Consider the following 17,117-nt stretch of genomic DNA (forward strand, 5'->3'; position numbering starts at 1 on the left):
CATCTTTTCCATCCTTTTGTCTCTATTGATCCCAGATGACTTCAGTACAGTTTATTAATTTTCTATTCAGCTGTGCCTAACCTGTGGTTAACCCAATCCACCAAGGTCTTCATTTCAGTTACTGAACATCCATTTTCTTCATTTTTATAGTTCTAGTTCTCTACTGAAATGCTCTAAATTCCTAGAATATACTGATTATAGTTATTTCAAGGTCTATATTTTATTAACTCCATTGTCTGCAACCCCTGGAGGTACTGTAGTTCATTTCATTTGCTTTTGTATTATATCATCTAATCTCCTTATAGGCCTGATTACTTTCTGTTGAGTGTTAGACTCTATACATAAAGTTTGTGAAAAGCAGGAAGATATTTTGAGGCTACAGTTAGACTTCTCCACACAGGATTTACATATAACCCTGGATCACCCTAATTCAACCTGAGTCTCAGATGATACAAAAGTGAGATTGTCCCCCTGATCCAGAAAATCCTCCAAATAACAGGGACCCCAGAAACAGAAGGCAGAGAAAATGGAAACATTTATCTTTTGGAAATCAGAGACTCTAAAAGTAATCCCATCAAAATGTAAAGAGTATAAAGAGTAAATTCACACTTGTCTATAAGGAATCAATTTTTTCTTAAATTTAAATTATCAATTACAAAATTTAATAATATGCTGTTTAATTACCATAGTATGAAATACATTCTTTTTCTTTCTTTCATTTTTTTTTTTTTTTGGTGGGGGGGCAGCTCCCGCAGCATGTGGAAGTTCCCAGGCCAGGGGTCAAACCTGTGCCACAGCAGTGACCCGGGCCACTGCAGTGACAACACTGAATCCTTCACCTACTGCACCACAAGGGAACTCCTGAAATACCTTTTCTTGAGGGCAAAAACTACTCAGGTTTTTTTTTGTTTTTGTTTTTGTTTTTTGTTTTTTGGTCTTTTTGCTATTTCTTGGGCTGCTCTCGCGGCATATAGAGGTTCCCAGGCTAGGGGTTGAATTGGAGCTGTAGCCACTGGCCTACGCCACAGCTCATGGCAACACCGGATCGTTAACCCACTGAGCAAGGGCAGGGATCGAACCCGCAACCTCATGGTTCCTAGTCAGATTCGTTAACCACTGCGCCACGACGAGAACTCCAAAACTACTCAGTTTTTAACCACTAGTACAGACTGTTAACACCTAAGGAAATATCTACTACCTCTGCTGGTAGAAATAAAAGACTGATGGGATCCATAATAATACAGCTCACTAGAATGCTGCTCCATTGCTCCCTGCCCTCCCCATGCCTTCCCATTACAGGATGCGTTAACACAGGCTAGAGAGTAAACTGACTCTACTGACAAGCGAACATTAGTTACTGAAAGAATTCACATTCTATGAAGGAAATAAAATGTAGAAACATTTGAGTGTAGTGTCCATAAACACTTTACAATTGTTCTACAAGGAAAGTGCAAATGTTCTTTCTTAATGTTCTACAAGAGTATCAGGTTAAAAAGATCAACAATCTGAATAGTAATCCAAGCATTATTGAGATGGGGGAGTTTGGGGGGGAGATGGATTTAGGGAGATTTGGGTCATTTATGGCAATTTAAAGATTTCTTGGCAGTTCCCGTCGTGGTGCAGTGGTTAACAAATCCGACTAGAAAGCATGAGGTTGCAGGTTGGATCCCTGGCCTCGCTCAGTGCATTAAGGATCCAGCGTTGCCCTGAGATGTGGTGTAGGTCACAGACACAGCTCGGATCTGGCGTTGCCGTGGCTGTGGTGTAGGCCGGCAGCTGTAGCTCCAATTCGACCCCTAGCCTGGGAACCTCCATATGCCATGGGTGTGGCCTTAGAAAAGACAAAAAGACGAAAAAAAAAAAAAGATTTTATCTTGCGCATGCCATTGAATATGTTAAGATAATATAAGCCTAGAGTATGGAGAGGTCATATGACTGCACATCAATAGATAGGTGGTATTTGAAGCCACTGGATTAGATGAAATCACCAGAGGACGGTAATGAAAGAGACACAAAAAAGGGCCCAGGAAGACGCAGAAGAGTGGGAACCAGCTAAGAGACTGAGGTGGGAAGAAAGCAAAGAACCTATGTTAACTTCCTACTATGAGCCCTGTAACTGCAATGGTGACAATGGTGAGTTCTAGTTCAAGTTGGCCAACTGAACCCAAGCATTTTATTCCCCTTTTCTCCCACATTCCCAAAGGAAATCCACACTACCCCTAAAAACAGGAAACTGTACCATTCCCAGTCAGAGCCTTTGAAGCAGTTCCTAAAGTCAAGGGGGCAATTATAAGTAGATTAAGGGAAGGTCCCAGCACACTTGAAGGACAAACCTTCCTGAGAAGCAGGACCCAAGCAGCACCCGAGCTGTACATGGCAGGGGAACAAGACACGCTTAGGCTTCAGAGCGGATAAGAAGAGGTGAGTTTCTCAACCCTATGGACCATTTTGAAAGGAACCAGTATCAGCAAACCTGGCACAAATGCCATGCTAACTAAAAGGAGAGAGACTGCAGGGACACTGTAGTAAGGCAATTTGTTTTAAAGCACAGGAATGACTTGATGAAGGTGGCATCTGAGGGATATGAATCTGGCAGTGGCAGAGATAAATGACAAAAGAGGAAGTAAGCCAGACAGGTAATTAGGAGTCACAAGTGTGCAGGTTAAGAGGAGAAACGGAAAGGAACTCGAGAAAAGAAGAGACTGCCTGGAAATGGTGGGCATCAGAGACAAGACTCCAATAGTCTCTTATTTTTCTTTCTTTCTTTCTTTTTGTCTTTTTAGGACTGCACTTGCAGCATAGGGAGGCTCTCAGGCTGGGGGTCCAATCAGAGCTGTAGCTGCCGGCCTATGCCAGAGCCACAGCAACGCCAGATCCAAGCCGTGTCCACGACCTACACCACAGCTTGCGGCAACGCCAGATCCTTAGCCCACTGAGCAAGGCCAGGGATCGAACCCGAAACCTCATGGGTTCTTAATCGGATTCGTTTCCACTACGCCACAACGGGAGCTCCCAATAGTTTCTTCTTGAGAAAATGGCACAGTCATATCGTGGGAAATAATTACATGTGTTTGAAAAATGGATAAGTCATACTCCTTTTGCTTTAACTTAATCCAGGCTCCTCCAGGAGCCCATCACGCCTGCCTCCCGGACATCCCTACCCCCTCAGACACCCTCACCCTCCTACAGGGCCTCCTGAGAGCACTGCACCCATCAATGGACTGCTCCACTGTCTATTTCCACCGCAGCTCTTCCCATGTGCAGTATGACACTCGACTAAGATGCGAACTGGGGCTAAGCCATCCCATTCAGATTCACCCTGGACCACTTCACAACTGGTTCCCTGCTGAAACTATACACTATTACAGAAAACCAAAACACCACACTTTTCTTTGCTGCACTTCACTCTAAGCCCATTTTTATCTATCTATTGCACATTCTTTAAATTACAACTGTGTTTTCTCCCTTCAGGAAAAATGTGTACTTTAATAGGATCCTCAGCAAGCTCATCATCCAGTTCAATACTTCTGTTTGTAATTAAAGCTACACTCTCCTGGGTTATGATAAGGGAGAGTCAGTTTGGGCTGAAATTCAAATTACATTGGCCCACCATATTACAGACCTAATCTGCGGATATTTCTCCTGTTCCTAAAGGTAACACTGGAATAGACATACTTAGCAACCAGCAGAATCCATACATTAGCTATTTCATTTGTGCAGTGAGGGCTATTATGATAAAAGGGGACAAACAGAAGTCCCTAGCATGTCCTCTCTTTAAAAAGATAGTATGAGTTATCACATCAAGAGAAAATCAGGAGTTCCCGTCGTGGCGCAGTGGTTAACAATCCGACTAGGAACCATGAGGTTGCGGGTTCGATCCCCGGCCTTGCTCAGTGGGTTAATGATCCGGCGTTGCCGTGAGCTGTGGTGTAGGTTGCAGACGCAGCTCGGATCCCGCGTTGCTGTGGCTCTGGCGTAGGCCGGTGGCTACAGCTCCGATTCAACCCCTGGCCTGAGAACCTCCATATGCCGCAGGAGCGGCCCAAAGAAATAGCAACAACAACAACAACAACAAAAGATAAAAGACAAAAAAAAAAAAAAAAAAAAAAAGAGAAAATCAAATCCAAGAAACAGACACCAACATCAAAAAGTCGAAAGGTACAGGGATGATAAAATCTGTCATATCCCCATTTGTCTACCGGACCTGTTCAGAATCTTAGAAAATGACTGTGATAGGTCTGGAATGACTTTGGCGATGGCTTTTTTCTACATTTGAATGTGGAAGAACCACCAGCACGGGTTTGCTCTCTACTCATCAGGGCAAACAGTAAATGTTCACTGCCTTGTCTCTGAGCTATGCCAACGATCCTGCCCTTGGCTATCAAACAGTCAGCAATGACCTGGATCATCTTGCTGTCCCACCAACATCACACTTGTCCCTGCACACAAGCATTTTGATAACATTAAGCTGATTGGACCTGAGGAACTCTTAGCAGTAAGCACTCTAGTTGGCTTAGTAAGACATAAGAGAGACAGAGAAACCCCATAAAAATCCACGCATCTACTAGTCCTCAATGAAGTTTCTATGGCTCAGTGGTCTAGAGCATGTTGGGCTCTCCCTCCAGGTCACAAGTTGCTCCTCCATCTGTACTTTGGATATAAAATAGTAGTAGTGTTTTTCTCCTTACTTTGACATTATGATGGATAGAAATAGTATTTGGTTATCATTTTAATTTGCATTTCTCTGATTACTCTTAAGCTAAATATCTTTATGAATCTCTTCACAGTACATAAACTAATTCTATGGTATGTACAATGCAAAAATTTACAGACTTTTCTTAGCATAGAAATTTTCTTTATGAATTGCAGGCAACATAAAAGTTTCTAAACTGTATATAGCCAAACTCTCAGTATTTGCTTTTATGGTTTCTTTCATTGCTTTTCTGCTCAGAAAAGCTTTCTTTGCCCATATTTAAACATGTTTTCTTCCAGCTGTTTATAATTTCTTTCTCATAATTCTTTAATCCATCTGGAATTGACTTTTGTATGGTTTAAGCTGAGAAAATAATTTTTCCCACACAGTTAACCAATTACACAAATGTTTCTTTAAATAAAAAACAAAACAAAAAAAAAACTTTCTTTCAAGATCAAAGCAGATTTTCTCCTCACTGATTATAATATTAATAGCAATGCTAAGGGGAAGAAAAAAAAATCCTCTAGGAAAACCTGATCCATCAGAAGGCCCTGACATTTCAGGTTCATGGCAAACTTATACAATGAACTTACAAGACTATTCATCCTCTAAAAGGGTTATCATTTCTAGAGACACATAAGACCCTATTTTATTGCCTGTCATTTTCAATATGAGTATGAAGCCATTTGGAGAAATAGGTAGACTTTGGGGGGCTATCATATCATTTTTATCTAATCCTGACAGCTCAATTTCACTGCCTGTCATGCTAGATAGATGTGAGAGCTGACATCATAGAAAATGCGCTGAAATTTAATCCATAAAAGGCTGCTTTATAAAAATAAGCAGGAAAAAATATCTACATAATGTAGCAAAGGTTATCATGGGCTCCTGATGTGGGGTTTCAGCTTTTGGGCTGGTGGGCAGCATCATGGTTAGCTCAGAAATCCAGCTGCTAATGGAGTTCCAAGTTACAGGTGTGGAAGTGAGAACAGTTTTCTACACAAACTCAACAGAGAATTTTTTTCTTTTATTATTATTATTTTTAAGTGATTTCCCCAATATAATTTTTTTTCTACTGTACAGCATGGTGACCCAGTTACACATTCTATTTTCTCATATTATCATGCTTCATCATAAGTGACTTGACATAGTTCCCAGGGCTACACAACAGGATGTCACTGCAAATCCATTCCAAAGGCAATAGTTTGTATCTATTAACCCCAAGCTCCACAACCATGCCACTCCCTCCCCCTCCCTCTTGGCAACCACAAGTCTATCTCCAAGTCCATGGTTTTCTTTTCTGTGGAAAGGTTCATTTGTGCCTTATATTAGATTCCAGATACAAGTGATATCATATGGTATTTGTCTTTCTCTTTCTGACTTATTTTACTCAGTACTGAGAGTCTCTAGTTCCATCCATGTTCCTGCAAATGGCATTATTTTGTTCTTTTTTATGGCTGAGTAGTATTCCATTGTCAACACAGAGAATTTTAACATTCCTCCAGCATTTAGTCTGCCTCCCTTTTGCACACCTTTACATTCAACATCACGTTTTATATTCACCCTAATGTAACACCCAGGTTGTGACCCATGAAGATACAAATACCAACCATTTTTCCATTGTCTGGACTGGCTACCTATGTGCTTTTGAGAGCAATTTACATTACTAATTTGAATCTACAAACCTAAACAAAATTGAGTTTACATTAAAGATTCCCCTAATCCTTCAAAATCAGGTGGTGTCGACTGATAACATTGATTTTAGTTTTGGGGGGTTTTTTGGCTTCATTAGATTTTCTTTTCTTAATTACAGGTGAAACATGTAATTTCAACAGGTGAATCATGCTTATTATAACAAGACTGAATAAAGATAATCTCCCAATGCCATTTTGCTCAAATAAATTTGGTATTATCCTTCCACACGTTTTCCTTCTAATACATTTTTGTACAAATAGGAGAGTTTTTCCATTTTTACATGTTCTTTTATAAAAATAACTGCATAATTAATATGTAATTCTGCACTTTCAATTTTTAAAGATATTAACATACTTCCAATTTCATCAAATGAGTCATTTTATATATGCACATTATATATATCATATTATACCCTTACCATCATTCACTGAAGCATTTCAATACCAATGGATATTAACAATATTTCCAAGTACTGACCACTAGCGACAATACTACACTGGACACCCACATGCATATATCCTGAATAATTCATATTTCTATTTCTATTCCTAACAACTAAACACCAAATGAAGGTCTATTAGAACCAAAGCTGTATTATTAATAAGCATAACTATATTCAATATCCTATGAGAATCCATAATGGAAAAGAATATGAAAAATATATATGTATAACTGAGTCACTTTGCTATACAGCAGAAATACAACACTGTAAATCAACTCTACTTCAATACAATTTTTTTAAATAATAATTTTTATTTTTTCCATTACAGCTGGTTTACAGTGTCTGTCAATTTTCTACAGTACAGTCACACATTAACGTATACATTCTTTTTTCTCACATTATCATGCTCCATCATAAGTAACTGGAAATAGCTCCCAGTGCTGTACAGCAGGATCTCATTGCTTATCCATTCCAAAGACAATAGTTTGCATCTATTTAAAAATATAACAATCATAGATGTTTCTGAATTACTCTCCAAAGAGCTGCAACAACAGCTATTTCCATAAGCAATCTGTAAAAGTGACTTTGGATTTCCAGTTATGCCAAGATGGAGGAGAGCCATTCCCCCTAGGTCCTCTCTCTTATAACTAGAAGTCGCTGGCAGAATACAAAAACAAGCATAGGAAGACGTGGCAAGGTGGAAAGAAGATGGACTACCCAGAGAACAGAGGACTTGAGGAATAGGGCAGGAAGTCTCCTCGGTTTCCTTACGGCCTTTCCTCTGTGAGAAAGGATGCTACAGAAGCCTCCAAACCAGAACTGCCCCCCAAAGAGAAAGCCTGTTGCCCACTAGCTGCAGAAGCAGTGAAAAGATGGCCTAACTGAAAACTAGCAAAACACTAGAAAACTGCATAAACCCTCTCCCTCCTCCATAGTTTTAACAGAATCAAAGGGTGAGTTTATTCTCCACCTCGACCCCAAGTTCAAGCGGGCAGCCTACACCCCAGTCCAAGTAAGAGAAATGTGCAAGGCCAAACAAGGAGCTAATGCCTGGTGGGAGGGGGCAACGCAACCTGATTCCCCTGGAGGCATAGTATCTGTAAGACAGCAGCAGCTGATCCTCCAATTCCCACCCAGCCAAAGCAACCACTTTTCTGATGTCCCTACAGAGATGGTGACAGCGTGTCTGAGCAGGAAGCTGATCTTCCATTTCCCAACCAGAACAAGCCAACAGCAATCCGATTCCCCACCAGGTAAGTATTAATGAAGTCTAATGATGAGCTGGACCTCCACAGTTCAGCTAGCAGCAACCCAAGACACAGAGTGAGGTAAAGACATGGTCTAAGATAAAATACAAAATGTCCAGAATAAAATTTTTATAATGATGGTTCATAGCAAGAATCAGGAAAATCACATGAATCAAAAAAAAAAAAAAAACAATCAACAGATGCTAACACCAATATGAACCACATGCTAGAAGAATCTAATAAGAATTTTTAAGCAGCCATCATAAAAATATTTTTTTATTTTTTTTGCTTTATAGGGCCACACCCTCGGCATATGGACGTTCCCAGGCTAGGGGCTGAATTGGAGCTACAGCTGCTGGCCTACGCCACAGCCACAGCAACGTGGGATCCGAGCCTCGTCTGTGACCTACACCATAGCTCTGGAAAACACCAAATCCTTAACCCACTGAGTGAGGCCAGGGATCAAACCCACATCCTCATGGATCCTAGTCAGGTTCATTACCCCTGAGCCATGACTGGAACTCCATAAAAATGTTTTAATCTGTCTGAAAACCAATGAAAGAACTGAAAATTTGGGGGGGGGGGTTAAATAACCAGTGTAAACTATACAAGTTTTGAAAACTACAATAACCAAAAGTGAAAAGTCAATGGGTAGGCTCAGTAACAGAGTACAGTTGACAGAGAACCTAATCAGTGAGCTTAAGCACAAATTAATTGAATTTATAGTAGCTGATAATTCAGTTTAAAAAAAAGCAAAAAATAAAGAGAAATAAAGAAAGAGCTTTAGTCTCTGTTTCTGTCAGTTCCTTTTATCTGTTGGTGAGTTTTGGCTTCTGAGCTCCATGTTAGAGTTCCACATTTCCTTAAACGTCTGGTGATTCTCAGCTGTCCATGCATATTTTAAGAAGACACACTAAGTGTTTTTGCAAGGTTTGCATTCAGGAGTGGGGCTCATGACTGATGGGCTCTACTACAGGAATATCAGGCAGACATTCCCTAGTCACAGCAGGGGACACACAAATGTCAGCCCCTAGGAACCTTTACTGGGGATGGATCAGCTTCCCTGAGATCAATGTCCAATCTCTGGTCAAAAGGATGCCAGCCAGGCTGCCAAGAGTCTTCAGGTCAAGGAGGGGTACGGGGTGGAAGTCCTCACCCTGGAGAGTAAGCAGGCTTTCCTAGCATCCTCCAGTTTCTCACAAAGCACCTCATCTCCTGCTGATCTGTCTGGAACCCCTCATCTGCAGCCTTTCTGGTTCCCTCCTCCCAGAACACATCTCAAGTATCCTGCAACAGGGGGGTAGGAGGGGTCCCCCGTTTGCTCAGGGTTATAGAGGAAGGCTCAGAATCAAATCTCCATGCCAATTTCCATCAGTTCTCCTATCCTGAGTCACTTGCCTCTTACCACTGCCTTCAAAGGTACCTTTACATCCACTTTCCCAACCTTTCCAGGGTTCTGTCACCTCTCCAGAGTCACGTCTGCAGTGGTCAGGTCTCCTCACAGCCTTTCCCTTTGCAGACAGTAACGGCCTCCGTAATCTTCACTCTGCTAAATCAGTCAGTGTTCATCTGCCAGCTTTCCAGTGTCCAAAATGCAAAGACAGGGGATGAGGCTCATCTGCTTTGGCCTTTTTTCCCTTTCCCTTTGTGGTTCTGTGACTTTTTAATTCCTTTACTCACAGTGCAGGACAGCATAAGAGGAGAGCATGTTCAAGCAGAAGATGACAACCAAGATTTCTTCAATTAGAAACCCTCCTCCATCCATTCCTCCTCCTGGAGCGCCTGGCTCCCTGCATGTGAGGTCTCAGACCCACGCTCCATCTTTCCTACTGTTGCCACATGAATTTACTGTGTCTTTGTACTTGGCTCTGGGTGAGTTGATGCATACCCTCCAAAGCACTAATGCTGTTCCGAGCTGAGGTCATTTCTTTTTTTTCTTTTCTTTTTTTTGGTCTTTTTAGGGCCACGCTCGTGGCATATGGAGGTTCTCAAGCTAGAGGCTGAATAAAAGCTGTAGCTGCCGGCCATAGCCACAGCCACAACCATGCCAGAACTCAGGCGAGTCTGTGACCTACACCACAGCTCATGGCAACACCAGAGCCTTAACCCACTGAGTGAGGCCAGGGATTGAACCTGTGTCCTCATAGTTACTAGTTGGGTCCGTTAACCACTGAGCCACGATGGGAACTCCCCAAGAGGTCACTGCTTTCAGTTCTGCTGAATCTCAAAAAATGCCTCTCCATAGTTTTCATTCCTCATTTGTGAAAATCCTGCCTGTTCCATTGGTTCTGCTCCAGCAGGAGCTGCCTGTTCTTGTCCTTCCCTCTTCGAGTATGCTCAGTGTCTCCCTCAGTGTGACAAATCTCTGCTTGCTCAAGACTTCTTCCCCCACTCAGCACCTGTTCAGGCTAGGTTGTGGCAAAGAAGCAGGTGAGAGGGACCTGTTCTCTCAGGTGCTGGCAAGTGAGGTCATCTCCCTGCCATCTCAAATTCAGTCCCACCTTTGGTCCTGGGGACAGGAGTGCCGGCCCCAACAACTGCACACAGAAAGCACCTGCATTTTGGACCCAACACAAGCGCTAGGCCTGCTATTTACCCAGGCTTAGAGGACAGGCTGTCATCTCTGCCCCAGAGCACAGGAAGAATAGGGCTCCCCTTTACCTCTCCCTTGGGGCCAAGACTCACCTTCCAGGCGCCCCACCCCTACCCTCTCCAGAGACAGAGCAGAGTGGAAGTCAGGGTCAGGGCATGCATTCAGGCCGGCATCTCCCCACCAAGGCTAAAGTTTCTAAATATTCACTCAGAGACACAGAAATCACACCAATTTCCTGGGAGCACCAAGCGTGTCACACTCAGGTTCTTCCGGTCTGAGTGATTTACTTCTTTCCAGTTAGAGAGTTTCCGAGTTGGGGTTATGAGGGAGGATGCGATATCGCAAGATCAGAAGAAGTAACCCTTAAATTGAACAGAAACCTGAACAGGCTGAGGAAGCCAGACACGTGCACATGGCGGGGGGGGGGGGGGACAGTGGTAAGTGTGCACTGTGGGCACAGGGAACTGAACAGCAACTGGGAAACCTCTGAGGGGAGTGTCATAGGTTAGCATGTTCAGAAAGCAATAAGAACTGTGAGGCTGGAATGGAGTGGGAGGAAAGAGGAGCTGTAGGAGAGGAGGGCTGAGAGGTGGGAAGGGACGAGACCAAGTGTGGCAGAGATGCCCACAGTCAGAGCATATGGGGTATTATTTCAGCAGAACAGGATGTTACTAGGAATGTCTGAGCAGGGAAGAAACAAAAGCTGATTCACACTGTGTGTGAGACACTTTAGCTGCTACATGGAGACCAGACTGTGAGTCCAAGAAATGAGGTGAGAACATCTGCTGAAAAACCGTGTTATTTTTCCCAGATAAAAAAATGATTATAGACACAAGGAGAGGTCAGAGGCAGCAAAGCCAGTGATGAGGTCTTAGGAGATAGACTAGAGCCACTTTTGTTCCCAGCCCTGATCAACTTATAGGAGCAGGGCACACCCTCCCATCTCAAACAATTACAAGAGAGACAAAACTTAGGACACATGAGTATCAAGACACTGGACATAAGACAATGAAGGACGGTGATCCCTGAGAGATGGGGGCCAGAGGAGGCTTGTGAGAATTTCCACATGACCTTCACCTAGAAGGGACTCATCTGTCAGGCAAGGACATGCTTAAAGGCAGATATCAAGAAAGAGTCTAATGGGAAACTACAAATGTCTTCCACGTGATGAATATGCTCCACTAAAATCATGTGCCCAGGTATGGATATTGATATGCAGGGGTCCTGATTCCTATGAAAAAAACATTTCCAAAGATAAGATACAAAAAACTGCATTAGGGAGCAGCAGCCACAGGTACATTTGCAATCAGATTTGATGAGGGCTCTCAATTTGACCCCTAATTAACTAAAATATTATCTTTTCCTCCAAAAAAGAATTCTATTCTTCTCATTGTTAGATCTATGCTACAAAAATTATACTCAATTATTAGTAGTATATATTTTTCTTTCTTGATTTATTGAAGTATAGTTGATTTATGATATTTTGCTAATTTCTGCTGTACAGCAAAGTGAGTCAGTTATACATATATATATACTTTTTCATATTCTCTTCCATTACAGTTTATCGCAGGATGTTGAATATAGTTCCCTGGACTATACAGTAGGACCTAATTGTTTATCCATTCTATATGTAATCGTTTGCATCTACTAACCCCAAATCCCTGGATGGATTAGGAGTAGTATGTTTTTTTATTATGTCAACAAAGATTTGAGGAAATTTGTTTTCTCTCTTGTAATAGAAGTACATACATATCCACAATTTTGTCTCTTGACCTGTAAATGTTCAAACATTTACTCCCTGTTTGCAGAAGAAAGTTTTACAGTCCTTAATCTAGCTCCATTTCAGCAACTCTAGGATCTCCCCAGTAACCTACAGTAAGTAAAAAGCCATACTGAGAAAGAGACAGTAAAACACATGTTCAAGTTTCCTCTAAGTTTTAACGGAGCATACACGGACCAGACGTTCAGATGTTTATGGGGAAGCATCAGAGGGTGAAGGGAACCTGAGGTGTCCCAGGACAGCTTTTCCTCTTAGGGGAAGGAGTTGAGACCCAGAGACAGTGAGAGACCCGCCCAGTTAAGGACCAGTCCATACAGTCCTGATCCCCCCTCTGCCTCTTCCTCGGCTTCACAGGGCTGATCCTCTGGGCTTTCAGCTACTCTTTCCAAAATTTTTTACAAACAAGAACTATGACCAAATCACCAGTCAAGAATGGCTCAAAAGCAGACAAACCAGAACCAGACTGTACTCAGATCTAAGAAATTCCAGGTACTGGAGTTCCCGTCATGGCTCAGCAGAAACAAATCTGACTAGCATCCATGAGGATGCAGATTCGATCCCTGGCCTTACTCAGTGCGTTAAGGATCCAGGGTTGCTGTGGCTGTGGTGTAAGCTGGCATCTACAGCTCTGATTGGACCCCTAGCCTGGGAACCTCCATATGCCATGGGTACAGCCCTAAAAAGACCGGAAAAAAAAAGGAAAAAAAATTTCAGGTACTTCCCAGCACCCTGATTTAGTGTTTCCAAGTTGAGGTACTAAGTGAAACATTAAACCCTTGGAAAAAATCTAGGAAAAAGAAAATTCAATGCCAGGTACACAGGAGTCAAAAAATACTACTAGTAAAACTAATGGGGGGGGGGGCACACTGAAGTCACTGGTAACTACCAGAGAAAAATCTTACCTTGCTTGGCAGCTGAGCAGCAGCATCTCATGGTTATGAATCAAAATATATAAAAGAACCAGGAAGGCTTTGGCTCTAATGGTAGTTGAGGGGCTATCAAGTAAACGGATAATTGTGGAGACAAAATCCTGTGGAAGACATCAAAATATTTTTTGAGAAAACATGAAGCAAATTAAAAAAGCAGTCAACTCCAAGGGCCAATAGATAATAATAAGCAAAGAGATGGCAGAAAATAAAATATCAAGCTACTTCTTTGCATTTTTAATTTGTCCTGCACTCTATACTGAGTAGTTAACATATATGATCTCATTTAAACCCAAAAATCACCTGTAAAGAATTGATAATAGTATCCCTATTTTAAAAAGGAAAACGAGTCTTCAGAAATTAAGCACTTTTCCCAAATTTGCAAAATTGGATTCAATTCCAGGCCAGATGGACAACAAAACCTGCTTCTAACGCACTCCATCACACAACTACAAGTGTGGCAATAAATAACTAGAACTGAAAGTCACAACTGCATGTAGGCATGACATCTGATGAAACCTGCATATACAGAGATCACACTGCTAGTCTACACAGCTGAGGTCCTACAGACATAAAATAAAAACAATACTCGATATGGGACACAAAAGAAAAACCTCTATTACTATAACATTCTGTAATTAAAGGCTTACTACAATACAGAGGAAGAAGTGTTGACAAGCATTAGTGTCATTTTCTCTTCCTTCAGGTGCCTACTGATATGCAAGAAGGGAATACACAAGCGTGTGAGCGTGCACACACACACACACACACACACGGTTAATGAATGTAAGCAGGCAGAAATACAGAATTGTATTGTTAGCAAGATGGCTACAGAAAGCAGTTTCCAAGAGTCCCTGACAAAGAGGCAAGCACTTAGCAGTGAACTTGTGTGTTCGAGGTAGATGTAATTAGCAGGGTTTTCTTTTTCTTTTTGCCACACCACAGTCCTTTTACCTTGGATGCCATCATGTCAGGCAGGAAGAGTTAACACAGTCAGGTATTTGCTTCCGTTTAAGGATCGAGACGTATCTATATATCTACATGTTTTTCTATGCATTGGTCTCATCAGTTCCTGAACCAAATACACTAATTCATCAACTAGGGTGAAAAAAACAATCAATACCAACACACCCTTGAGTAATAGCTCTCTTTCCACCTTTCCAGCATGTAGACCTTAGAAAGCCCATTCCCCACAGTCAGCTCCCAGTTCTAATGTATACAGTGATCCAAGGACCACAATCACAAATCTGTTTCCCACACTAACACCACTTGCCACACACAAACATGCAACAATTCCAAAACCATTCAAATATCCACTACCATAACTAAAACAGTGTTCTAGACTACAGAAGAATAAATAGGATAAATAACTGCAATTCAAGATATAGAAGTTTTGGAGTTCCTGTCATGGCTCAGCAGAAATGAATCTGACAAGCATCCATGAGAATGCAGGTTCAATCCCTGGCCTTGCTCAGTGGGTTAAGGATCAGGCATTGCCATGAACTGTGGTATAGGTCGCATATATGGCTTGGATCCTACATTGCTGTGGTTGTGGTGTAGGCCAGCAGCTACAGCTCCAATTCGACCCTTAGCCTGGGAACCTCCGTATGCCATGGGTATGGTGCTAAAAAGCAAAAAATAAATAAATAAACAAACTCATGAAAGGATGTTCAATACCATAATTATTACAGTAACAGAAATTAAGACCACAAGACACCACTATGCATTTATTAGAAGGACTAAAATGAAAAATGACAAGTATATGTAGCAAATAGAATTCTACATACATTTCTGGTGGGAACATAAAATGGCACAATTATCCTGGAAAACAGTATGGTAGTTTTATAAAAATGTTAAACACACTCCTATCATATATGCCCCAGCCACTATACCTCTGAGTATTTAATGAAATGAAAACTGATATTCACAGAAAAAAGTACATATAAAAGTTGATGGCAACATTACTCATAATAGTCAAAAACTGGCAGCAACCCATCAGTCCTTGAATGGGCACACGGATAAAGAAACTGTGTTGTGGAGTTCCCGTCGTGGCGCAGTGGTTAACGAATCCGACTAGGAACCATGAGGTTGCGGGTTCGGTCCCTGCCCTTGCTCAGTGGGTTAACGATCTGGCGTTGCCGTGAGCTGTGGTGTAGGTTGCAGACGCGGCTCGGATCCTGCGTTGCTGTGGCTCTGGCGTAGGCCGGTGGCTACAGCTCCGATTCGACCCCTAGCCTGGGGACCTCCATATGCCGCGGGAGCGGCCCAAGAAATAGCTAAAAAGACAAAAAAAAAAAGAAAGAAAGAAAAAAGAAACTGTGTTGTATCTACATAATGGAATAGTACTCAGCAATAAAAAGGAGTGAACCAACAATACACAAAACAATATGGAGGAATCTCAAATGTATTATGTTAAGTAAAAGAAACCAGTCTTGAAGATTACATTCAATAAGATCTCATGTATATAATATTTTAGAAAAGTTAAAATCATATGGGCAGAGAAGACTGAATGCTAAGGACTGGGATGGGATGTGGTTTGGCTAAAAAGGCAGCAGCACAAGGTCATTCTTTGGGATGTTGGAATTGCTGTATCCTTCTTGTGGTGATGGTGACAAGATTCTATGCATATAACTATACTCCAAAAATATGAATCGCAGTGTATGTAAATTTTATATATACATCAATGCACATACATACACACCAGGTGAATTCAAGAAAAAAAAAAAAAAAGTTTGTTCCAGCTATACGAAGAATTACATGATTCTTCCTGACCTACAGTGTAGGATTTTAGGTCAAAAAGTAGTAAACAAAACAACATCTTTTAAGGCCAAAGACCCCTGTTCACAACATGAACACAACACACCTGAATGTAGTAATGAAGATTATGCTTTACACAGTATAGCAAATGCCTTTGAAAAGTGGAAACTGGTACAGTAGAAAAAAATATACACATAAATAAAAGATAAAAAACAGATGTATGAATGTAATCAAGAAGGCAATTCAATTATTACATTGTACTTATATTCAGTTTACCATCTGCATAGATTCTTATTTACTGGCTCTTCAATAACAAAATGATCTATTCAGTTATTTTATTAAAGACAGACTTCTGCCTTTCCTTACTCCTTTTGGAACATAACTAAATAAACTCTGGAATAGATTTAAAAAAAAAAAAGTGAAAACTGGGAGTTTCCGTCGTGGCACAGCAGAAACAAACCCAACTAGAAACCATGAGGTGGCGGATCTGATCCCTGGCCTCACGCAGTAGGTTAAGGATCCGGTGTTGCCATGAGCTGTGGTGTAGGTCACAGGTGCGACTCAGATCTGGCACTGCTGTGGCTGTGGTGTAGGCTGGCAGCTGTAGCTCCAATCAGAGCCCTAGCCTGGGAACCTCCATATGTCATGGGTGCAGCCCTAAAAAGAAAAAAGATAAAGTGGAAACTACAGGAGATGATAGAAACAATAGAAGACTTAATCACAACCATTTTCAGTCCTTAACCATCATGGGAACAAAAACAATGATACAGAAGACTAAATATCATAATTAATAGATTAGATGTTATGGATATGTATTTAAATTTAGATTAAAATAACAGAAAATACATCTTTTTTGTCTTTTTAGGGCCATACCCACAAGCACATGGACGTTCTCAGACTAGGGGTCGAATCAGAGCTACAGCTGTCAGCGTACACCAGAGCCTCAGATATCATATCTGAGTTGTGTCTGTGACCTACACCACA

The 17,117-nt window shown here is 41.5% G+C and overlaps 1 protein-coding gene across 28 annotated transcripts in view; it reads right to left on the reverse strand.

Moving 5' to 3' along the window:
* ULK4 (unc-51 like kinase 4) overlaps positions 1-17,117 on the reverse strand; it is a 540,161-nt gene that overhangs the window by 386,776 nt on the left and 136,268 nt on the right. For all 28 annotated transcript variants that reach the window (XR_014822784.1, XR_014822772.1, XR_014822770.1 and 25 more), the window contains one exon: positions 13,353-13,480. Coding sequence is in view for 15 of the 28 variants with exons in the window: in XM_084987830.1 (XP_084843956.1) it covers positions 13,353-13,480 (128 nt within the window). In the remaining 13 variants the exon portion in view is untranslated. The remainder of the gene's footprint in view (positions 1-13,352; positions 13,481-17,117) is intronic.

The sequence above is a fragment of the Sus scrofa genome, chromosome 13, assembly GCF_054392235.1.
Source record: "Sus scrofa isolate SSC_HxYL_T2T_F1_AM1 chromosome 13, Sscrofa_HxYL_maternal_Yorkshire_Landrace_v2.0, whole genome shotgun sequence".
Lineage (NCBI taxonomy): Eukaryota > Metazoa > Chordata > Mammalia > Artiodactyla > Suidae > Sus > Sus scrofa.